This window comes from Ochotona princeps, chromosome 22 (genome assembly GCF_030435755.1).
Source record: "Ochotona princeps isolate mOchPri1 chromosome 22, mOchPri1.hap1, whole genome shotgun sequence".
In the NCBI taxonomy this organism is placed as follows: domain Eukaryota; kingdom Metazoa; phylum Chordata; class Mammalia; order Lagomorpha; family Ochotonidae; genus Ochotona; species Ochotona princeps.
The window spans coordinates 12,232,175-12,257,023 of record NC_080853.1 but is presented as its reverse complement, the minus strand read 5'-3'; the positions used below and the strand labels follow the sequence as shown (position 1 = coordinate 12,257,023).

Below are 24,849 nucleotides of genomic sequence, written 5' to 3'. Positions count from 1 at the left end.
AAGTGGCCCACAGGGGAGAGTTAAGGACACATAATCTGGCTTTACCTAAGGAAAAAATTCTGATAATTTCACCTGTTCCACAAAGGAATCAGCTCTCTTTCACTCCAGAGAATTGCAGTGATCAAACTGCAGCCCTGCCAAGACACTTTATTGGACTTTTCTTTTTTTTTTTTTTTTTTTGACTTCTGGTCTATATTACGTGGCACCTCAAAGTTCATCCAATCCGAAGATTTCATAGGTCTATATTATAGCCATGTCCAAACCAAACTGTTATCATGTGACCTGCTTTACAAGAGAAAAATACAGGTGATGTATTCAGTACCAGGTGAGAATTCAGTACCAAGGACAGCACTCTCACCAGTCATAGTGACTATCCTCGCTGTATGTAACAAGGGTTTAATTGCTAAACGTGAGATTAATAATTAGACCAAAATATTCAGCATACGTGCCTGTGAGCAATGCAGTTTATGAAAATGCCTTACAGGCTCTGAATATCATGTCTTATAATGCCTGTCACACTTAAATTCTCTAAGGTTTATAACATGTCTTTACCTTCATGCAATGAGTTAGCATTTAATATGTGACATCTACCTTCCTGGGTATAGTGATTATTTGACATACTACTTTTTTAAAAAAATTTCCCCATCAAGAACATAAACACAGTGAGGTCAAAAACTTCTGTCTGTTGTTGGCTTACTGCTGTACTGGCACTTAGGAAAATTTTTGTTGTTGTTTGTTTTTGTTTTTTTCTTGCTTCTTAACAAATCAAATATTTTTAACTATTTGAACATCTACAAGTTACACAGCTACTAGGGTTTTGTTCAGAGACAAATGCTTACAAAGGCTGGATTCACTGATGACCTCTAATATGCATGGAGAAAGGATTCCACACATTAGAATTTTTTACTGTGTCTTGAATAAAGTTGCAGGTAGGATAGGCAGGAATTACACAGGCTGATAGTAAATGATGTAGCCTGGCTCTCAGTCACCTGAAATAAATAACATTTTGCTTTCCTTTCTTATAGTTTAATTTAACTTGGTCCCATTGTTTTAAAATACTTCAGTGATGTGGTTTTCAAAATTTTGGGTTGTATGTCATCCAATCTTTTTTTTTCCTTTTAAGAAGGGGAGAAATGACCACTTTTTTCATCAAGCCTAGTGCGTTTCTCTTGTTTTTATATTCACTTATAATTTATTTTTCTCTCTTTAGATTGCTGTCTTTTGCCCTTCACAATACAATACTATGTTTAAAGAACTATACTTTAAAACCTCTCAGCTTTCAAAAACAAAACAGTATTTCCATTTGACTAACACAGGAAAATAAACAGATTTTTATTTATGTTCTTCAATCCTCAATTCTTTTTCAAATTTTGCTGATGTGAATTACAGAAATAGCAATTTTTATTTTAAAAATATGCATCATCTTTAAAGTAATCATTTTTACATTAGTTTTCTATTTGTGATAGATCAAGAGCAATTACTTAGCATTAATGCTATGTTTCTGGGTCTTTTTATTCCATAGTTCCTTATCTTTCATTTCTTTATGTTTAGCCAACTGCTCTTTGAATGATTCATTAGAAGCAGGGCATATGGATGCCACCGGATACTGAGATTATTTCAGATGTTTTTGCACAAGAGCAACAATGTGGCTGACAAGAAATGTGTGGATTATAAAGGTTTTTCCTAAAAATCTTCTTGTCCACTGTTCTTGATGATAAAAAGAAATCTCAGAGGGGCCAGATGAGAACAACTTTTCTATTCTTCTAACCTTTTCACCCAGGTCTTTTCAATAAGACTTAATACTAAACAGTCATTCAAACTACATAAAGCTCTTTTTTTTCCTTGATAGAAAAACACGAGCTTCTGCATGCTCGGTGCCAACTGGTTTTCCACTTTCCATTCCTGTGAGGCCAACCGCACCTGCAAGGTACCTGGCATGAGAACTCATCTAATTCTACTTCTGCTTCTGTGGCATTACTGGAAACCCTAGTTCCAAAAAGAGAGTATGCATAGTACAGGAAGGAAGGCATAAGTAATGAAATTCGCCTGTTTCATCTTGGAAACAGTAGCAGAAATTACATCCAAGACAAGGCAGATTCACGGGGTCTGATTTTTTTTTTTCAATGACAAAATCCCATGTCTTGAAAGGGGGTTGAGGATGTGATGTCTGGAGAGAGAAACCTCCAACAGATTTTCATTTTGCATCACCTGACATTCTGCTCTGGGCCAACCATGCCTGAGCTGGGGAAATCCTTCCAGCATCAATCTGCCACCTTCTCAGCGTCTACAGACTGGTATGCTGCTAGGTGCTGTGATTTTTCTCAGTTAAGAATGTTGCACAGGGTGAACTGCATGCAGCTAGCTCTTCTTCCCAGTGTGGAAACCCAACCACATCTGTGATGCATGGCAGGAACACAGACAGCCACAGCGGATCACAAAGTTGTGAAGAACAAACACACAGGCCAGCGTGGGATGCAGAGGCCCAAGAAGACAAAGGGTCTCCACATGCTTTTGCTGATCTTTCTGTCTTCCCGTGCAACTCATCAGTGAGTTTCATGCAGAGGGAAGACCAGATGGACAGGTGGAAGGCAGTCTGCTGGCTTTTCTTTGTACTTTTAAACTTTCTGTGAGGCGTGTTGCTTGAACCAGTAATAAATGCAGAACTGAAATATCAAAGTGGAATTTAAATGGGTATGTGGACATTCTAAATGTTAATTAGTTCTTCAATCCAGGTTTTTCAAAAGGCAATGACTGCTACCAACAAACTAAACTCTATCTTGGCCACCCGGAGCCAGAACAGGCTGTCTCCTCTGCTCTTCATTGGGTAGTTTTTTCTCTAAGTCTTACATTCTCCAGAGTACATCTCAGTTCTCCATGTACAATTCACAACACAGCAAACTCCCTTTCATTTTCATACAGTGTTGGAAAGGATATACTACATAACCCTAGGAAAAACCATAGTGTCTGTTGTGTGTCCATGCTCACGAGATGTTTACTGATGTTTATTGAACGCATTGTGTGGTACAGCCAAATAAAGCATTCCGAATAGAAGATGCAAACTTATATTCTAAGAAGAATCAAAGGTGTTCATCATGAAGAAAAGAACACAGATGGGTACCTTTGCTTCAAGTGGTAGGTGGTAGATGAGATCATATGTAACTTAAATACCAGCCAAGGGTTCTGTAGGCCCTTGAGGAGATAAACCAAGTGCAATGAGTAGAAACCATCATAAAAGAGATAATTATGCAAGCACATTAAACCATGCCTATCGCAAAGTTCAACAAAGTGAGTTTTCTGTCACTGGGGGTATTCAGGGATAAATATTAACAACAGTTAACTCTGAAATGGTAATATTGATTGAAGCATTTTGCTGTTGTTGCTGCTAGAGGGGAGAGGAAGGTGGGAGGTGTTGGATGACTCCCTTGTGATTGACAGCATGCTTACTTTGCCTTTGGGAGAAAAACAAAGTATTTTTGAATGTGGTTAGTGGTAATGATGAAGGAAGTTAATGTTTACTAATCAAGTAAAAGATGCTTGGTGAATTCATACATAGCATTTTGATGGGTGTTATTTCTATAGAAGAAGAAATTATGTCGTATCATGTGATTTGCTGAAGCAGAACACCTTCTCTGTGCTCTAACACACAAGTCTCAAAATTTTTTTTGTAAAGGGCCATATGGAACAGATTTTAGACCTTTTGGCATAGACAGTCTATGTTGTTACTGTTCAATGTCATCTTTGTACATTCGTTTTATTAAAAAAACCATAAAAATCAACAGGCATAGCTCTTTATAAATTCATTTAAAAACACATCAGTTGGGACTTGGCCCAAGTACCTTAGTTTGTCCACCCCTGCTCTAAAGCCATGCTATCTTCTCATCAGACAAAAGAAAAAAATATAAACTGGCAAGTGAGGGCCATACTTACTCCATTTGCTTTGCTGAGAGCCTGGAAGTAGATGCTGTAGCTTTTCAGAGGGGAGAGAGGAGGATTCCAGTATCCATTATACGTCTTGTTGTCACCGACTGTAAATGGCTGGGTGACAGGCAAGTTGGCGGGCTTTAGCTCAGCAGCAAAGTAGTGCAGGGAATCAAGGCTGGAAGCATTCCTATAGCTCACAGGTACAGAAAAGCACTCAATGATGTCAGCTGCTCTCCGTGACTTCTGCAGTCGCTCCTCTTTGACAACCAGCTGATAAACACTGGACAGGGAACAGAAGATGTGTATGAGCAACTCTGACAAGATGAGCTTGTTGATTCTCACACAGTCAGAACAACTTCTTTATGAACACATCATCCCTTCAGTCCACACTGGTTTGAAGAAATCTGTCTCCTTGTAGGTGTCCCAAAGCAAGTTCACCCTGGACTGAGCCAAAATGCAACCCAGCTCTATGTTCTAAAAACCTGCCTACTCATCTTCCATCTTCTTGATTAGTGAGGGTGAGAACCATATGTCCAGTGGTCAGATTCTAAGTCTTAACTCTCCAGTTTCCATTCTCGTCCTCTAACCAACAAGCTCTGTTCAATCAACTTCAACAGTGCTCCATATGCCCACCTCTTCTTTGATAGCTCTCCCACCTCTAATTTGGCCTCTCCTGACTTCTTTGCCTCTCGTGTATTCAATCAGCCCACACAGTGATCCTTCCAACCACACAGCACTGACCCTCCTTAAGCACTCTCACAGGTTCTCCACTGTCCGATTCTTCACCCCAGATTCCATACCCTTGCAAAAGAAGTTCCTTATGGCTGTCTTCTATACTTGCTTTCAGAAGGTCTTTTTGTGAGCATCCTCTCGTTCTGGCTTCATCAGTGCCCACATTATTATACACATGCCTTTTGGATCTCACCCCACACCATGACCAGTTTATGCTCCCTCTACCTGCATTTCTCTTCTCCACCTGCACTGAAGATGCCTTTCCCTAAAGGCTGAGCCTATTCTACCTCCTTTACGGACCTGCCCAGGCAGGCCCAGTCTGGGTGAGTTATGCCCCTCATTAGTTCCCCTACAGCTCAATAATCATTTTTTGCTTTCATAATAACAGGATGTGGGATTACTGTCTTGCTGGCTAGACAGTGACCTTTTAGAAAGTGGGAAGTGCAGCTTACTTGTCTGAATCACTCTCCCCGCACTAACATTGCCCAGCAGGACGCCTGACACCCAGCAAGTGATCAATGAAAGCTTGTTCAAATGAACCAAATTAGATTGAATTAAAACTGAAAACAAGCATGAAACCCAACATGACTAGATGCGGAAACCCTAATCAAGAAACAGTGATTCTGTTGCACTCCTGCCTGGTGATATCATGTCGTTCCTTTCAATTTAGAAGGGTGTAAAAAGGTACTGGTGTCTGAATAGAGCTGATGATTGAATCTTTATCAAATATCAACTGTTAAGCAAAGGTTTAGATTTCCTTTTTAACGTTATGCTAAAAATCTGTGAAAGTAGATAACATTTTCCCAGTTTTTGTTCTTGAGTGCCTACAGTTTCATTTCTCTTGAATAAAAAATTTCTTTTTCAGATCTTTTTCTTAAAAAAGAGATTTCATGGCAGCTGGCTGCCTGCAAAGCATGCAGGTCTAGCCCCACGCTCGCGGGGGCCTAAGGATGTAGGCTTGTGGGGTGTCTGTGGAAGGCTGCTGGTGGGGGCATGGGGAGACCTGAGGCCTTGTGTCTAGGCAGGCGGAGCAAGCCTAGGAATTTCCCCACATGTGTGGTCTGTGACTTGATGAGCAAAGGAGGTAAGGAGATATGGGGGGAGGGAAGACTGTTGAGGGAGTATGTTGTAGGTGAGGAATGACTTCCGAGGGACTCCCATAAACAGGGCCACTGTACTTTCAGGCAGTGAAGATGCTGAGACAGAATACTTTAGGGGGTGGAAGCTGAAGGACTTTTATGGGTCAGATAGAAGCACCAGCCTTCATGGGAGATCTCACATGAGCTAGTTAGCATGGATCACACCTGACCACCACTCACTGGCACATACTAACACTAGGACTAGGGTCCTGCCTGGCAGGACTAGACCACAGCAACTCCAGGGAGAGTCAGAATGGGGGATGGGTAATGTTATCCTGGACCGACATTAACCAGCACATGAAAGAACCAGGTTTGGGGGCTGATTCTCTGTGGGATATGTGGGCCCACCCTGTGAAACTGCAGTGTCCACTGTGAACTGCCGTGTGCAATGCCAGCATCCCAAAGGACAGCAACGGCTCAAGTCCTGGCTTCTCCACTTCTAAGGCAGCTTCCTGCTAACGTATCTGGGAAGGAAGCAAAAGATGGCTCAGATATTCCAGGCTCTGCCGCCCATGTGTGAGAGGAGACGGAGTTCCATGTTTATCATGAAGTAGTTCCTCTAGAAGCCTCTTAGAAAATCTTTTGCACAAATCTCTTGAGTCTAGAATGTAAGACAGAGGACCCACTGCCCAAAGAATTCTCCAGAGGAGAATTCTGTGGATTGAAATGGTAGCAGCAATGGTCTCAAACTAACCATTTAAAGATACAATAACTAGCACAGGCTTTATGAATGAAACGTGCTTCAAGCTACCATGCTCTGATCAGGCTACTCATCCAAAGACACTTGCTTATGAAGCACAATTTGGGTCAAGATAGAGCCATGCAACTGTTTCATTAAGGAGGAAGGAGTAGAGAGAAGTCCTTTCCAAGGAAATGTCCAGTCTCAATAGGGAATGTCTTTCTTGCATTTCCCTGGGCATGAGGATGGCAAGGTGTTAAATGTGAAAGGATCAGTGGTATGAGTGTATTAAACTCATACCTCATTTGGAGGTAAGCAACAGCACAGTGGCCACGCCTGCTGCTCATATTCCAAATCTGGCAGTCAAGAACGCATGAGTGAAATGTGAGCACCCTGGCCAGCCTCTCACGGAGCACGTGTACAAAACCACTTTCTATTGTGTTTGTTCCCCTATGATGCTCTCCACCACTCATCATTCAAGTGAATGCTGGAATCATTCATCACCAAATCTGGTCTCATGGACCATTCATGACTGCCAAGAGACTGGGCAGTCATGGATGGTCAAGAAAATCAGTCTTTACTGAGCTGTGAACACTTGAAGGTTACCAAGGCTGATCGATCTGCAAAGGCATTGGCCTGTAACCCCACCAACTCAGTTATTGAAAATCCACCTGTCAGTTCAGCCAGATCAACAGGAAGACTGCAGATGAGGACGCTCAGCCTGAGAAGTGAAGTGACCCATAAGTGTCAAACAAACTAGAGCAAATCTAGAAATGAAGACAGTTTAGTCAGAGTTCAGAATCCTTTACTTCCTACCTTCATTCTTTTTCCTGCAAACCAACTAAATGTATGCAAGACCTTCTGTGCTCGTTGTACCTGGCGGATGATTGGCCCGGTCTCACCCAGCACCATGTAAAGCCACAGGGTTAAACTGTGTAGTCAACATATGGTGCACACACGATTAGGATTTTTTTTACACCCAAGTGTACCCAGAAGCTCCCTTCGTCCCAGTGCATCTGCAGCCTGCACATTCAGAGGCAAATCTACAACTGCAGAACCATAGCCATGTAAATCTTGGGTTTTTTTTTTTTTTCAGATCAATCGTTTTGCAAGCATTTCCAGCCTCTTTCAGAGACCAGGGAACCCCGAGTTGAAGAGGTGGAGAGTCCAAGAATGGTTCTTTTAAGTTGCGCAACCAACCTTTTACTGGCAGACACACTTGAGGAAGGGGTTTGGGGAAGAACAGGAACCTGGGTGTTCCTTTGGTTTCTGATAGTAACTTAATTCTCACCATTCTCTAGAGCATATATGGATCGGAGAGCATGCTATTTTTGGTGTGCTAGTAGTGATAAAACTGTACCTAAGTGAGAATAACTCCCCAAATGTCAGATCTCCAGCTCAAAAGTAGTTGCATCATATTATCTAGGTTCATTTGGAAAGAGAAGAAATACTTGCAGTAGGGAAATCCTGATACCAGAAGGCAATAACCTAAAATGCTCACCTCACAATGCAAAGGGTTTGCTCATACATTTTCCTTTTCCATGAAATCTCTCACTCCTCCCATTGAGGAGACGGACGTGCCTGCCCATTTTCTGCATAAATTAGCCTCTCCTTCTGGGGCAAGAATATTCTGGACCTCAAAGCCCCGACTCCCACAAAGAACAGCTGCCTCCAAGATATGTAAGAGGAAAATCTGTAGGATTCCTTCACAGGCCTTGGAAAACCCTGTTGCTTGACCCATGTTGCTTCCTCCGATTCCTCAGTTAAGGGTTTTGTTGGAGAAGTGTGCCTCTCTTCTCAGATTCCACCTGGCTTGACCCAGAGTGTGCTGACGTCAGCCTCCTTCCTACCCCTCAGGAAGACACTTCTAGCCAGGGAGGCTGTGTTTCTGGAGGATGTGAAGTGTGGAGACCGATCAAGTATGTGCCTCAGCTCGTAGAAGAGGATTTCCCAACTCCAGAAAGGTGCACACTGGAATGCCTGTTCTCCCAGGAAGAGGCATATTGTAAGTCAGGCAATTTCAGAAGCAGACCCTGAGCTAAGATTTCAGTGAAAATGGGAGTGATCCCAGGGGAAGCCAGGAAGGGAGTGAAGCGAATAGGTGAGAAAGGGGAGCAAGTTTGTCATCAGGCAGAGTTGCTGTTTCAGCCTGGTCTCATTGGGAGGCCAAGAATTTCAGTTGTTTCCCAGCATCTATCTGTGTCATCTCAAGTCAAGGGCGTATGAACCTCTAAAATCAATCAGTTGCTGTTCATGGAGCTTCCCATCGAAATGGAAATGTTCAGGCAGTCCCAGTTCTGTGTACAGCTTAGACATGGCAGCTGCAGTGGCCCAATTGAGAACATCTCCCTACCCCGCCCCGACAGCACAGGTCAGATGAGAGCCATCTGCATTGGGGAAAGGAGACATGTCCCCTACAGGGCTCTGGAAAACAATGAGTGTATGGAAATTATATAAGATCGGGGAGGTGTTTTGATGAAAGTTTATTTTTCTGTTGCTATTTCTAAACCCATACAGCTAAGGAAAATGGTAATCTCTCATCAATCAGGGTCTTTTCCACCACTGATTATTCAAGTGAGGGCTGGAAACAATCACCACGAAATCCTAACAGAGTTGTTTAAGAGTTGCTATAAATTGTCCCCCCACTATGACTGACATTAAAATTATCCAGGCATCTTAAAATGCTTATTCCTTGGCCTTACCCAAGAGTAGATGAATCAGTCTTTAAGGATGAGACTGCACCATCAGTACTCCTATAAAAAGCTCCAGAGATGATTTTCAACATGTACCTCTGCAACCACACACCTAGAGTATTCTGATATGCATTTCTGCATCCTTATGTTTATTTGTTCCGAAGTGTATGCCTTAACAGTGAATAGAAACATAACCCTTACCATTCCCATACTCCTGAAAAAATTGATTTGGGTCATTTCAAGTTCAGCAAAGCATTAATTCATAATTACCAGTACTCTTGAGTTATCGCATCTCACATGTCCTAATTTATTTCTTCCATAGCTTTTATCAAAATTGGAACATGCCTTGTTTGGTTATTTGTTTACTGGCTTCCTGCCTGAATATACTTAGATCATGAACTTCATGAGGTCTGAAATCTTACTGTGTAGTTCATTGCTTTTAATGCCAGGCAAAACACAAAAATGGTTGTTTACGCAGTATTTATTAAGGAAATGAGTTTGCAACCGTTTATGAAATGAATCTGAAGTGCACATTCCTGTCAGTTCCCACCACAGGCCTCAGTGCCTGTGTATGCACTGCTCCATCTGCCAAAACTGCCATTTTCCCTCCGCAGCCTGCCAACTTCTCACCCATTTCAGATCCCGATCAAACGCTACCTTTCCTGTTAGGAGTCTCTTGACTTGTAAACCAAAGCTGTTTTTTCTTTCTTCTGTTCCCAAAGCTCTTTATCCACATGTGTATAATAGCTCCCACTACTGTGGGAATTACAGCTCCACTCACCCCAAAATGATGGCGGAGCGCTTGGTGCATAGCAGGCATTAAATAAAATTCCATCCATTCAGGAATTCATTTACCCATCATAACGCTAAGAAGCAGATGCTATTAGCTCCTTTTGACAATATACGGGGAATACAAGCATTAATGAAATGTTGGTCAATATTTCAGCATTCTTTTCTTCCACAAGAACACCTCTGATTTAATATTGAAAATCAATGGAGGAAAGTCTGTCTTTTACAGGAATTCATTTTATAGCGAGCTTGGTTAGTTTGCACACACAGGAGTTTCCTCTTGTAGTTTTGTTTTCCATAGTTTCTGTAAACTGTGGTAAACCACAGGCTAAAAAAAGCATTAAATGGCGACCTCCAAAAGCAAAGCAAAGCAAAACAAAACAAAACAAACAAAAAAAACAGTTATATTTTAAATTCTGCCCCATTCTGTATGTTAAAAGCTTGCTCCTGGATGCCAGCTCATGTCCCAGTTGTTCTAACTCCCTACTAATGAATGGCCTGAGAGAAGCATTGGAAGATGGCCCAAGTGGTTGGCCCCCTGACACCCAATCTTAAGCTGAGGACCAGGAGCTACTACCTGAGACCTCTCAAGTGGGTGCAGGGGTCCAAGAACTTGGGCCATTCTCTGCTGCTTTCTCAAGTCTTACGCAGACTTCTGGGTCAAAAGTGGAAGAGTTCCCTTAGGATGGGAGCATCACAGGCAGGGGCACAGGCACAAAGCTACTCTGCTTTTAATCTAGATTCCTATTATTGTATCCTGTCAGGCAGTAGGTGATGGGCCAGGTTCTTGAGTCCAGGTGGAGCTCTAAGCTGCTGGCTTTGACCTGGCCCAGCCCTGCTCTTCCACCAGTGGATGGAAAGTCAACCGCTCTCTGTCTTTTCATTGGAAGTAAATATATTTTTAATTCATGAAAATGTCTAAAAATTGAAAACCTACCATCCATCCAGTTATTCCACTCTTAGAGTATATAGATATACATACAACTGTTCATAGTAGCATTATTTATAACAGCCAAAACATGAAAATGATTTAAATGTCTTTTACCAGCATATGGAAAAACAATATGTGGTATGTCTATACAACATGAAATTATTCAGCAATTAAAAAAAACAGATAACTCATACACTGTACATGGATGAATGATGCCTCAAAGCTGGATAAGCACCAAGCTGGATAAATCAGACACAGAGGCTACCTCATCATCAATTTGATTCATGTTGAATGTCAAGAAAAGACACACAAAGAAAGAAATCAGATTGGTAATTGCTAGGGATTGGACATTGAATTAACTGTACAAGGGAACAGGACATTTCATGGCATGATCAAAAAGTTCTACAATGGGATTTTTGTAGCGCCTTCACAACCCTATAAATTTACTTAGAATCATTGAATGGTATACTTAATATGGGTGAATTTTATGGTATGTAAATCATACTTCAAAAAACTGAAAAAATGAAATAGACTGAATAATCTTGAACATATTTCTCTCTTTAAAAGTCTATGCTTTAGACATCATGTATGCATACACTTTAATACAAAATGTTGTGACAAATTGATGGCATTACTGGACAAGACAGACCAAGAAACAAGGGTGAACTTTTGTAGTCCCAAACAAAATCTAGCTTTGCAATTTCATTCCTCACATAAAAGGTCACTTGGAGCTGAAACTTACAATGATATGTCTTTGTTAGTCCATCTCCACTCCAAGGTTCTGGGGATTCCTATTTCTGTTCACCATACACCCATTCAGTTCTCAGCGTCAACAAAGAGATAGGGAGAGGGATTCACACATTTGGCAATTTACTGCCAGAATGCACACACATGCCTCTTTGTTGGCCCTCTGACAAGCTCTATATCCTATCACCCTTTCTTTCTGTCTTTCCTACATTTATCCATCCAACATTTAGTCACTATAGTATAGCAGGTGCAAATTTGAGGACTCTGGATTCTGGGTTTTAGATGTTTGGACCCAAGAAGGAGAAGACAAATACTAACCATTCATCATCCTCTAATGAAGTGAAGAGATGAAAGGAGAAACTTTGCTGAGGAAGGATTCTGAGAACGGAGATACCTACAAGACCATTTCAGGACTAAACAGGACCAAATGTCTAAGGAATGCTTTCTGGAAAGCGCTCCAGAAAAAAATGACTGCATACATTAATTTTTTTCAGGGTTACTGAAAAGACCACTCACTGGCATGTTTCATGTACAGGACAAAAAATGCGGTACGAAAGAGCAAGCCATGAAGAAGTCATGTAAATCTCACTTTTCATCATTTTTAGCTACAACTTTGGACAAATCCCTACGAGGTCTTGATAAGAGTTTCCCGTCTCATTTCTCTGCTTCCACTCTTGCTCCCAACCATTTATTTTGAAAACATGGGCTACAGTGATCCTTTATAAACATGAAGCTCATGTCAAGACATTCTTCTGTGCAAAGCTCTCCTTCACTCCCACCTTACTAGCTGTCACAGGCAACAGAAGAGGTGCACTCTTTAACCTCACTATCTGAATTGTGAAGTCACATGTGCAATCTTGCTGTTCCTTGCATACCCATTCACACTTGCACTCATGTCTTTGCATTTTCTATCTCCTGCATATAAAATGCTCTTTGCACAGCCCTTAGAGGTTTTCTGTCCAGAAGCATCTTAGTTTGATGTGGTCTCATTTGTTTACTGTGGCCTTGACGGCCTGTTCTTTCAGTTCAGCAAAGGAAACCTCAACAAAGAGAAGAGGCAATTGACAGAATGGGAGATAATCTTCACACACTACACAACAGATAGGGGACCAATATCCAGGATTTATAAAGAGCCTCAGAAACTCAATGACAGCGAAAACAATGCTATGAAGAAATGGGCAAAGGAACTGAGCAGGCATTGTTTTTTTCAAAATAACAAATTTTGTTGGCTAACAGATATACTAAAAAATGCTCAGGCTCTCTAGTTACAAGGGAAATGAAAACAAAAACCACTTTGAGGTCCACCGAACTCCAGTGAAACTGGCCTCCATTCAGAACTCTACTAACAACACCAGCTGGCATGGATGTGGGGGAAAATGTACCCCACTCCACTGCTGGTGGGAGACTTGGCTAGTGGAACCACTACACGAGTCAGTGTGGAGAGTGCCGAGACAACTGAAAATTGATTTACTGTACGACCCAGTTATCCCACTTCTAGGAATATACCCAAAATAAAAGAAATCTGCATATGAGAAAGCAATATACAACCTTATATAGCAGCACAATCCACAATAGTGAAGACATGGAAATAACACAAAGGTCCCTCGAAGGAAGTATGGATCAACAAGCTGTGGCACATGCATTCTGTGAAATACTACATAGCCATTAAAAAGGAGCTCCTTCCTTTTGCCACAAAATGGTCCCAACTAGAAACCATTATGCTCAGAAAAATAAGCCAATCCAAGACAATATCATATGCTCTCTCTGATAAAAGGCAACATTCAAGCCAAGTACAAAACAGATACATAGGTGAACAAGTACACACACGTACTCTCAAAGAAGAACTGTAATGAAGTCTAGCATACCAGGATATGCCATAGTAGGCATTTCTACTCCTGAATAAGAGGAGGACTCCTAGGTGAAAAAGTTAAATGGACCTTGACAATATGATATTAAATTTTCTATCTTTGTACAATTCTGTTATGTCTATGATTACCTGGTTTGCTTAATTAGCAGAACATTAAACTCATAACTATCACTAAATGACTCGACAACTGTAATAACATGGGGCAAATATGGAGAGAGAAAGGAGGGATCAAGGGTGGAACCCCCAGATGTACAAAATACCGCGTGGTTAAATAATGATTTATAAAAACATTTGTTTGTTTCTGTCAGTGAAGTTGTGTACAGTGATGACTGTACGTAAAAGAGCAATCCAAACTTACAAGAAATCCTACTTTACTTCCTAGTTTAATTTTTCTCTGGATCCTTTACCATCATTTAGCACATCTAACAGGCTGAGTTCTTTCATAAAAAGATTGTAAGCACTGCAAATGCCAACCTTCCTTTGAGGAAAAGGAACTGGACAGCTTTTAGGCCAGTTAGATACTTGCATGAATGGCCTTGGTCAGGTGACATTTTTCTAAAGCAGCACCAAACTCAAAGGCAAGGCTGAGGCTGTGGCTCTGGCTCTGCCACTCCATCTGACATGTGGAGCAAGTCACCTTGCTTGCGTCTGCAATGAGATAACTCTGACCAATGCAATAAGACAGAAAAGACATACATTTTGAAAGGAAAGCAATTCATCATAATTTGTGGATAATACAACTGTGACCTAATACATCAAAGGGAATCAATTGAAATACTTTTAAAATCAATGAAAGTATTTAGGAGAGTGATTTGATAGAATATAAGATAAATAAACTGTATACCATGAAAAACAAGCTAGAAGATGCAATACAAAAATACTTTTCAAAAAGTTCTTTAAAAATGGTTGGTGATAACACACATAAGAAATGTATAGGACTGAATAATATTGGCCTGATCCTGTGGCTTAATTGGATAATACTTCCCTTGCGCGTGTCTGGGATCCTGACTTCAGATCAGCTCAGCATTGGTCATTGTGGCCATTTGAGGAATGAAACAGTGCATGGAGCTCTTTTGTCTCTTTCTCTTTGTAAATCTATCTTTCTAATAAAAATAATTAAATCTTAAAGAAAATAGTCTCCATTCTCTTGCTGAGGGCTTGGCGGAATAAATGTTAAATACCTGTCCTGAAATGGAAACGAGTGAACAGAAATAGCAAAGTCCTAGATGAAAACCATGCGTATTGTAAATATGTCAACTTCTACAAAATTGATGTTCTTTGTTTCGTTCTTTGAGAAGAAGAAAACAGCATAAAATATGAGCCAGAGAGGTGATATTTAGGACCCTGATGTGTTGGGTGACTTTAATTTGACAATTGTAGTAAGTTTGTTGATTTAAAAAAAATTAAAGGATTTGAGAAAAGAAATGAAAGGATGAAGTTATAACAATTAAGAGTTTGCTGTATAGTTTTTAAGTTTATTTATTGGAAAGGTTTTCAGAGAGAGGTGAATGCTGAAGGTTTTGGAGTGTCTTTATTATTACATCTAAAACTCAAAAGGCCTAGCAATTATTTGAGAGAGAAGACAAAAGAAGGAAAAGCTAATATGGTGAAATGTTTACAAATGGAATAATCTGAGAGAAAGACATATGGGTCCTTTAGTATGATTCTTAAAATATAACGTATGCTAGAGACTTAAGAAATAAGATAATCTTAGGCACAGAAGCTCTAACAGAATGACTCACAAAAGACAAAGAAAAAATGAGGTGCCTCTATGTAAATTTGAAACATCTTAATGTAAGAATAAAAATATAAACTAGAAAGTGTATTCCCAGAAACTATGACATAAAAGGAAACAATATTTTAGCATTTAAGAGATCATATTAGGTATGGAAGATAAAAATGACAAGGGGCATATAGAAAGATCAATAAAGTGCTTAAGTATAGACTATATTCTCTTATACAATGAGAAAGAAATAGACATTATTAAGCCAATAAAACCTCCAAATGGGGAAAATAAGAACATTCCTTAGTAATTCTCATACCAAATAGGAACTCAAGACCACAATTTAATACACTTTAGAAAATATTAGTCAATGATGTTTAGTGTTTATGGGATGGGACCAAATCTATTTTTGGCATCTGAAAAGCTCTTGTTATTAAACAGAAAAGAATGACAATAAATTAATTAAGCATTCCATAAAAAGAAAATTAGAATAAACAACACTAGAGCCAGATGGCTTTACCAATAAGTTCTTTCAATCATTCAGGAACTGAAAATTCCCATGTTATACAAACAATTACACAGGACCAAAAAATGAGGAAAGCATCTCAAATTGTTGTAAATCATTTCTGTAATATACCATTAAGTTACTGTTTCACAAGCTGGCCATTTACCCCAATACACAAGATAAATATAGTAATAGAAAATCTAAGACAATAATCCTATAAATAAATGCAAGTAAAAAGCCATAATGATCAGAGTGGACGCCTAAAAGGGCTTTGATAAAATTAAATACTCATTTCTGATATTTAAGGAGTCACAAAGAAAACCAGTAGAATGGACATATCTTTCTTATGTTTTAGAGTATTTGTTTCAAATTTTAACATCACAGACAAGAGAAATTTGTTGGAGGAGTTGTAGTAAGGTTGGAAGTTAAACAAAAAGGTCAACTATCAATATTATTTGACAACATTGTGTAGGAAGCTCTGCCCGTGCCACAACTCATAAAACTGAAATAAGAGTGTTTGCAGAGCCCGGCACCGTGGCCTAGCGGCCAAAGTTCTTGCCTTGAACGTCCCGGGGTCCCATGTGGGCACCGGTTCTGGTCCCGGCGGTTCCACTTCCCATCCAGCTCCCTGCTTGTGGCCTGGGAAAGCAGTCGAGGACGGCCCAATGCATTGGGACCCTGCACCCGTGTGGGAGACCCGGAAGAGGTTCCAGGTTCCCGGCTTCGGATCGGCGCGCACCGGCCGTTGTGGCTCACTTGGGGAGTGAATCATCGGATGGAGGATCTTCCTCTCTGTCTCTCCTCTTCTCTGTATATCTGACTTTGTAATGAAGTGAATAAATCTTTAAAAAAAAAAAAGAGTGTCTGCAGTTGGAACAGGAGGATACACAAGTATTATGCATAGATGATGTGATTATTAGCTGGTCAACCAAGTCCATAAAACTTAATTAAGGAAACTCACAAGAGGTTTCAGAAAATTGTATGCACAGAGCTCAAACACATGCTCACACACACACAAAATTCCCCAATTACTAGTCAAAGCCAGTTGGCAACAAGGGATGGAGAGCTGAAAATACTAAAAGCTTAGTATTAATACCACAACAGTGCTGTGGAAGTCTTCACCATGACAAAGTCAATGTTGTTTTCCTAAAAATAGTCTAAGACTTGTATGAGTGGGTAGCTCTGCGCCCTTTCACCATGGGGAAGCTCAAGTTCATGAAACCATTCCAGATTAAGTAATAGCTTAGACACAGTCTAAACCAGTTCCAGCAGGAATTTAAGCAACAGGAGCAAGTGATTTTAAAATTCACAGGAAAACTTAAGTGGGTAAAAACAGCTACACATATTTTGAATAAGATTCATTAGGACAAGATATCAAAATGCTCGTGTAAAGCTGTAATCAAAATCGGTTGTAAGACACCATGAGCAGCAGAGAGAAAGAACTAGAACAGTATGGGCAAACCAAGTCTACAGTGGCATATGCACTGTGTACATACACATACACATACTCAAATACCCGTATGCGTACACACCCACATGAAGGTACTCTGAAATGTTAACGGAAAATGGGGTTAAAAATAAACTTATTTTGGCACAAAAATTCTGGAGATCTAGATATACTCAGTGTTTTCATAATACACAGTCTCATGAGCCTTCTGAAGAGCTGTTCACACACACACACATAAAATTGCACCACAGGCCAGTAGGATTCTTCAAAAATGGTATGGAGAAAATTTGCTATCTACACAAATGAAACAATAAAAACCCAATAAATACTACTGCTAAGAAACGATTATTTGAGAGATCGAGCAACAGAAAGACGCCCCCCCTCAACATTAATCACAATAGTTGGCACCTTAGTTTCAGTTAATGCAAACAAATGCAAAAGAATTAGAACACCAACTAAAACACTTTTTTCCCTATGGAAAAATGCAACTTACTAGAAAGGTTATTTTCAGAAATGGAAAGAACTGAAAATGACATATGTGGAAGGAATTGTGGGTGCCAGGCTGCCGTTTGACAACAGAATTGTCTAGGACTTCTAGGGCCCCACTATGCATCACTTGATGTGGGATTTGAGAACAAGGTCTTAGAACAGGCTCACTATATCCTTATAGACATCACGTTCTAGAACTCTCTGGTGCAGAGTTGTATATATTTCAGCAGTATTCCAATTATGGCCCATGAGCTCCTCAGAGTCTTTGAGCACCATTCAGTAATTTTGTAACACATGAAAACTGTTAATCATAATTAAGTTCTTTCTGTCATATCCCACCAAATGGGTATGATATCACCTAATATCAATCCAATGAAACAGAATGACATAACATGCAGACAAGTTTTACTTAGGACCTGCTGGTGAAGTAGTTGATAAAGACCTTAAGATTAGTTTTACTAATACAAGCTCCCACTCACGCAGTACTATAAATACTAATGGGTTTTCCTTCATGATACATCTTTCCTCAATAAAAAATTCCAGCCTTTTCCTTGTTCTTTAGAAATGCCAGAAGCCACCTCAGCCGGTTTATGCATACCCCAGATTATAATCCTATTCCTGGTTTATTCCCAAATATTCCTTTGTTGGAGATTTCTCTCTATATTGTCACTTGAAATTGTTAAAGATCAAGTGATGTTACAGTAATACTAAAACTGCTTGCTTTTCCTACCGTGTTGAGAATTACACGAAGAGCAAAAGCAATGGTAAGAGACTGCTGTGCATCATGCCCAGCGGGATTCAAAGCGTAGTACGCAATGGCACGTAGCATTCTAAGTCACCACACACTCACTGTGGAAGACAATATTGCCAATCGCATCTAAGAGGGTCCTTGACAAAATAGTCAAATGTGCTAATATTAAATATCAACCCTGAGCAAATATCTTTGATATTCACAAGCCATTATGGACAACATGCTTAAATCAAATCTACTGCTTACTGATGTACCATGGCCTCCAAAAGAAAATCATTCCTGTGGTTGCTTGAGTTGCATGCTAAAGTAGCCACAACATTCAGCGGGCATTATTTTGCTTTTCTTGAATGAATGAAAAATTGTGGTCTTTTACATGCGCATGTTAAGCAAACATTTTCTCCAGAGGGGTTGAAGTCAATCTATCATTTTAAACAGAACTGACAGCATTTGTCAAAGACAATATTGAGCTTTCCAATGAAACTTCGAATCTGGGAATCTGTATCTGTCACCATGAACTTGAATGGTCCCCAACACTCAAAGCAGTTTCTGATGAGATTGGAAATGATGGTTGCGAACGTGATACTCAGAAACTATGTAATGAAATAAGAAGATCAACACTTGAAATGTTTTATAATGCAGTGAACATCTCTCCAATAGCCAACATGCAATGTCACAAAATCATGCAAAGATAAAGGATTCACGTAACAGAGTATGAAAGTGTGCTGATATGATTTCATCCAACTACACTTTACGGAAACTATCACTTTGAATTTTGGTGTAATTTCAAGGGAGAATGCCCACAATGATCTTAAATGCCTAGTAAAATACTATTTCCTCAATTATTTATCTGTGTGGGGCTGAATTCTCTTCTAACTCAACCAAAACAGAATAAAATCAGAAATGGATATGAGAATTAAATTATCTTTTATCGAGCTGCATACTAAAAAGATTTAAAATAGGAAAGATTTCCTCTTCGTGTTATTGTTACAGAAAATGGGGATATTTTGTTTATACTTGTATTTTGTGGGATTGATACTATTTTACATTAAAATCCTTAAAAAATTAGCTTGAATGTTGAATACAGTAAGCACTGAGTTCACAAAACTCACTTGCAAAGGTTCTGGGGACTATTGCTGGGTTTTAAGAGTAGAAAGGGATGTGGGTACTAAAGACTGGGAAACTTGTGACTTAATCACCCATTTTCAAAAACTCCCAGAATCACCAGTACTCAGAATTCCTCGTTGTTGTCATTTTGGTGTTTCAGACTAATTTCCTTTTCGGGGGGGTGCCTGTGTGTTCTGGGGTGCCTGTCTCATCAACATCATCCTCTACTTACAAAGTAGACAGAATCAGCATTACTGTCCCCAAGCCTGCAGTGGTTCCAGATCTTGCCAGATTTCCCCTGGGGGATCAATGACCCCTGGTGGAGAACCAGTGCCGTAAAAGGAACGGGAAAAGATGTAAAAGACCCATTCATTCCAAAAGTTCAAGGTTAACCACACAAAAATTCACAGAGATATTCTTACTGGGAAGGTACTACAAATCATAGGGGAAAATAGCAACTATAAACATGGCAGTACACCATTTCAGTGACTGTGGCTGAACAGACAGGCATATGCACCAGTGTTAATGGAGCCATCAAACTGAGAAACATTTTTGGATATAAGTTTTCAAGATTCACAAGTGCTTTTGAGGTGTAGGGGTCAAAAAGAACATAAGTGCTGAAATTAATATTAAGTTTAATTTTTGCCTCTGAACCTTACTAGCTATGTGACCTTCTTTAATTTACTTAAATGATCGCATTTATGAAAAACTAAAGTTAATAATGATGTCTCCATCAATGATTATTCTGAGAACTGTATTAGATAATAACGTAGGTGAATTTCTAGTAAAAAAGCAGATGTACTGTGTTTCACTTACCTCCTGAGATTCTCCTAAAGTGACAATGAATGACAGAAAACATAAAAAAACACAAGGAAAAGGAGAGTAAGACAGGGCTCTCTGGCAGACGAGTGGCTACAACCAAACTGCCAGAGGAGAGGTACTTGTGGGACAAGATACAGAAGCCAGACGCTGGTCTAACCATTAAAGGTCTGTATCTTCCAGCAGGGCACTTTGGTTTGAGACTCAGATCTCCCCATTCTGGCCATCTGCTAACGCAGATCCTGGGAGGCATTGGTGACAGCTCAAGAAATCGAGTCCCTGTCACCTAAGGGGGAAATACAGATTGAGATCCAGGCTCCCAGTTCGAAACTCAGCCGATGCCCAAGTGAGAATCTCTTAACTGAAATAGCAGAGGGAAGCTTTTTCTCTTTAGTGCTCCTTTTGCTTGTCCCTCTCCGTTTCTGTCTCAAAGGCAGATCAGATTTACAAATAGAAGAGGGACACAAAGATTTTACATCTGCTGGAAAATCCACAGCATTTGCAGTCAACTTTTCAACATTTTGTTTTTAAATAGCGACTACTACTGTGTTTGATCACACCTTCTATTGTGTAGCATTGTGGTGTCAGTATGGCCGTGATAATGGAAAAATCCCATATTATAAACTAAAAAAGAGGAACTGATAGCCTCCAAACACAAAGAAAAGATAAAGAAATGACTGTTTAGTGTTATGGTTGGTTGAAGCTATGTATATGTGTTGAAAAGTTGCATTATATTCCATAAAAATGTTAACCTAAGCTTAAAAAAAAGTTGTCCCATCCTGCAAATACTCATTAATAAGCCTCACTGGTTAGGTGGAAAAAATGGTCCCAACATGGAAGAAAACAGTCAACTCAAGTGTGGAAGGAAGATGGTCCAAAATTTCCTGTACACCAAGATAATATCTATGCCATGAAAAGCTGAAGAAACAATGGTTTCTACAAAAAAGCCATGAATGCTATGAGAAAACAATTCAGATAGCAGTAATGGCTCTTACAAGGAAAAATTACAATCATTGAAGCTGTAAACAAATGCAATATAAAACTTGATATTTTCTAGAAAATTACTCTCTTCCTTCCTCCTCCCCCAAATAAAACAGTATTTAACAGTAAAACTGAAATGATGAAGTGCTGAGGAAAATGTGCAAATAGCTTAATAAAGATATTGCCTTAAGAGAATAGTCATCTGACGATGAATTGAATTTTAATTATAAAATATATAAAAGATAGGAAGAGTGACCAGATGTAGAACGCATTGGTTAAGAGACACAGACCGTGTAGCTAGACCATTATGCTCATGTGTACATCAACCCCTTATTACTTAACCTTTTAGTTCTTTAGATTCCCCTGTTGTACAACAGTGAGAGTATTAGTATGTGTGTCAAAGAGTGCTAAACAGAATTATCTCAGATAATCTATGCAAAGGACTTAAAATAGTGCCTGGCACATATGAAGCTTCAAGTTAATTATATAATACTATAATTAAAATAGTATACCATGTGGTTCTGACGTGACCTGCTTTTATAGATTTATAAAATCAGCCGTTGTGCATTTATTTACCTGAAAACAGAGATGTAACAACAGAGGGATGAAGGAAGGGAGGTATTGGATGGTTTACACAGCCAAATTTTCATCTATCATGACAGGAAGCAAATAGATAATGCCTGCAATCAATAACTTTAAAATAGCACAATGTGTACTGACATTGCCAATTCCCGGAAGAAATGGTAAAGAATTAAAATGCAGGTTGCCTCTGGGGCAGAGGACTAGGGGGTTGTAAAAAACAGGGTAGGGAATGGCTTGATTATTTGATTTTCCAACTATGTGCATTTGTTACTCTGAGATTTTTCATTCTTTGAAGAATGAAAAGGTTGAGTATATGAATTGGCTGTGAGTGCTGGCGTGTAAGAGTTAGGCATTCAATACAGTGTAGTTGAACTCATTTCAGTGTAGTTTACTCATTTCAGTAACTCTACTCCCGGGGATTTTTTCTACTTAAAGACACAATGCCAAAAGAACAACAGGAATAAATATGTTACTGCTGGGTTATTTATAATAACAACTGGAAATGACCCAAATTGTCAACCATATGGGAATGGTTAAGAAGTACACAGAAACCCAATGGGATGTTATAAAGCAAGAGCATGAACGTGTTGTTTTGAACGCTTACAGATTGGTGAAAAAGCAGCCACTCACATACATGTGATGTGTCCAGAGTGGGAAATCTACACCTAAGAAGATAGGATGCTGGAAAAGAAAAGGTGATTTGTCTATCTATATTTCACACAACTGCCTTTGGCTGAAGGTGACTGAACCTGGGGAGTTTCTTCCAAACTGAAAAGCTGTGGCACAGCTCTTTATAAGAGTTCACATCACCATTCAGGGGGATGCACACTCACAGTCTACATGATCAACAATAATGGTGGCAACTTTTTCATAGATACCACGCTGGTTCTACACACAGGCGAGCTTAAGTCATGCTTCACCTGGAAGTTGCCCCAAGCTCTGCCTCAGCCTCTAGCAGAAAACATCTTAAAGTCCATCTTAAAGTCCGATGAAGGATATGAAAGAACAGTGAACAAATGGACAACACAATGCGCATGTGTTCTATGAAGCCTGCAGCTCCTGTAATAGCAGCCAAACAAGCCATGTTCTCTGGATGTCAGTCTCATCTTTTAAAGACTTGGGGCCAGTTTTTCAGATTTCAGTGTAAGAGTATCAGTGTTAAATGAAAGGATGCCTGGAAAGTCACCAGTCACAGGTTCCAATATGTAGTAGAAACTCAACAAAGCCCTTCTGGACTTTTAAAACATGGGTTTCCGGGTGGCAGGTAGTTGGCCAAGCAGGTTAAGATGCTGGTTAAGACACCTGTGTCTCACATCAGGGCACCTGGCCCTGGATCAAGACTCCAGCTTCCCACTGATGTACGCCTTCGGAGGCAAGCAATTATGCCTTGAGTACTTGAATTCCTGCTACCCAAATGAGAGAACAGGATTCAGTTCTGAGCTCTCAGCTTCTACCGGAGCCATTCCCGCCCACTTCGGGCATTTGGAGGGATTCCTTGATGGTTAGGAGCTGCCTGATTGTCTCACTGTCTCTCAAAGAAAACTTTAAAAATTACCAACCACAGACTGTAGAGCTATAGCCACAGGGTTCCCAATTAGGTGACAGGGCTGGGGGTGGAAAGAAACTGAGCATTTGTATGGCTAATTAATGCCCAGATAAGAGTGATCATGGCGCCAAGCCTTGAGAACAACTAGCTTAGAAGCATAAAACTCTTCCAAATTCTGGAAAAAGTCGAAACTCTGGAGAAGGAAAAGGAAGATGAGAAAAATTTGCGAGGAGAACTTGTCCTTTGGAATCATGGTGCCTACGAGGAAAGGCTTTGTTGGGATGTCCACACCAGCCCTACCTTCTTCCTAAGCTACCCTCTGACTGCCAGGCTTGTCCGCTCAATGTCGTGAACTGAACACTGACAACTCACCATCTGCTCAAAGCCTACATACGGCAGATCTAGAGGCCACCTTTCTAGGTTCCAAGAAATTATGCATTCATTATGGAGGAAATTAACACCTCAAAGCAAACTATAATTAGGAATTCTTCAATTCAGTTTATGCTTTTTCAATTAGGTACTCTATAATTTTAATCATGGGAGCATTAACATGTTTCTGTAATTTATATACCTGTGGTATAATTAAGTCTGGGAAACACATTACTCAAAACCTGAATGAAAGTGATTGTTTCCCTTCACAGTTGCAGGATTGCAGGTCTCTGATGGGAGGAGATGGTGCCAGCTTTGCAAGTGTTGTAGTGGCCAATCACAGAATTCCTGGATCTGGAAGCAGGAAGAATGCTGGAGACCCCATGAGGCCTGTGCACATCTGGCCCATGTGTATACATCTGCCTCCCGATAATTCAGCTCCTGGTGTGAGTCTTAAAACATTCCCGCCAGTGGAGACTGCTTTGGACAACTATTCTTGGAAACTAATTTCAATTAAACAGAAACAGGATGTCCTGGCAGGGGAGACGTTATCTGAGAGCTGTGGGAAGCAGAAGGCTTTGAATTGAAAAAACTGAACAATAGGTTGAAACTCAGCCTGGATTGAGACCAACCCCCCCTTTTTTTAAAGCATTGATTCTTCTTCCCATTTTCTCCAACCCTGCTTTCTCTTAAAATTTCAGCTTTGCCTTTTAGCCACAAAGCAGGACCTGAATCCTGTGTGCAAGGTAGTTCTCTGGGGATTCTGAGCAGCTCTGCAAATTCAAGGAATTCACAGGCATGGCATACTGAAAGTTTTTGTGCTTATTCAGACTGAACCTCTGAACTTTCTGAAGGTTAAAAACCTTCATTTTCCCTTCTTCCTGCTCTCCCCACAATAGCAAATTCAGATTTGCTGACTGCAATAAAAGGAAAAAGAACATAATCAAAACTGGCCCGGGGGGACAATGCATACAGATCCATCCCAGCTGAGTGACGCACCCATATTGCTGCAGCATTTTGGCACTCAATATATTT

General features: G+C 40.1%; 1 protein-coding gene across 1 annotated transcript in view; it reads right to left on the bottom strand.

Moving 5' to 3' along the window:
- Nucleotides 1-24,849, bottom strand: part of PTPRT (protein tyrosine phosphatase receptor type T) — a 937,772-nt gene that overhangs the window by 195,237 nt on the left and 717,686 nt on the right. Inside the window, exon 12 of the mRNA XM_058679424.1 lies at nucleotides 3,928-4,201. Coding sequence (XP_058535407.1) covers nucleotides 3,928-4,201 — 274 coding nt within the window. The remainder of the gene's footprint in view (nucleotides 1-3,927; nucleotides 4,202-24,849) is intronic.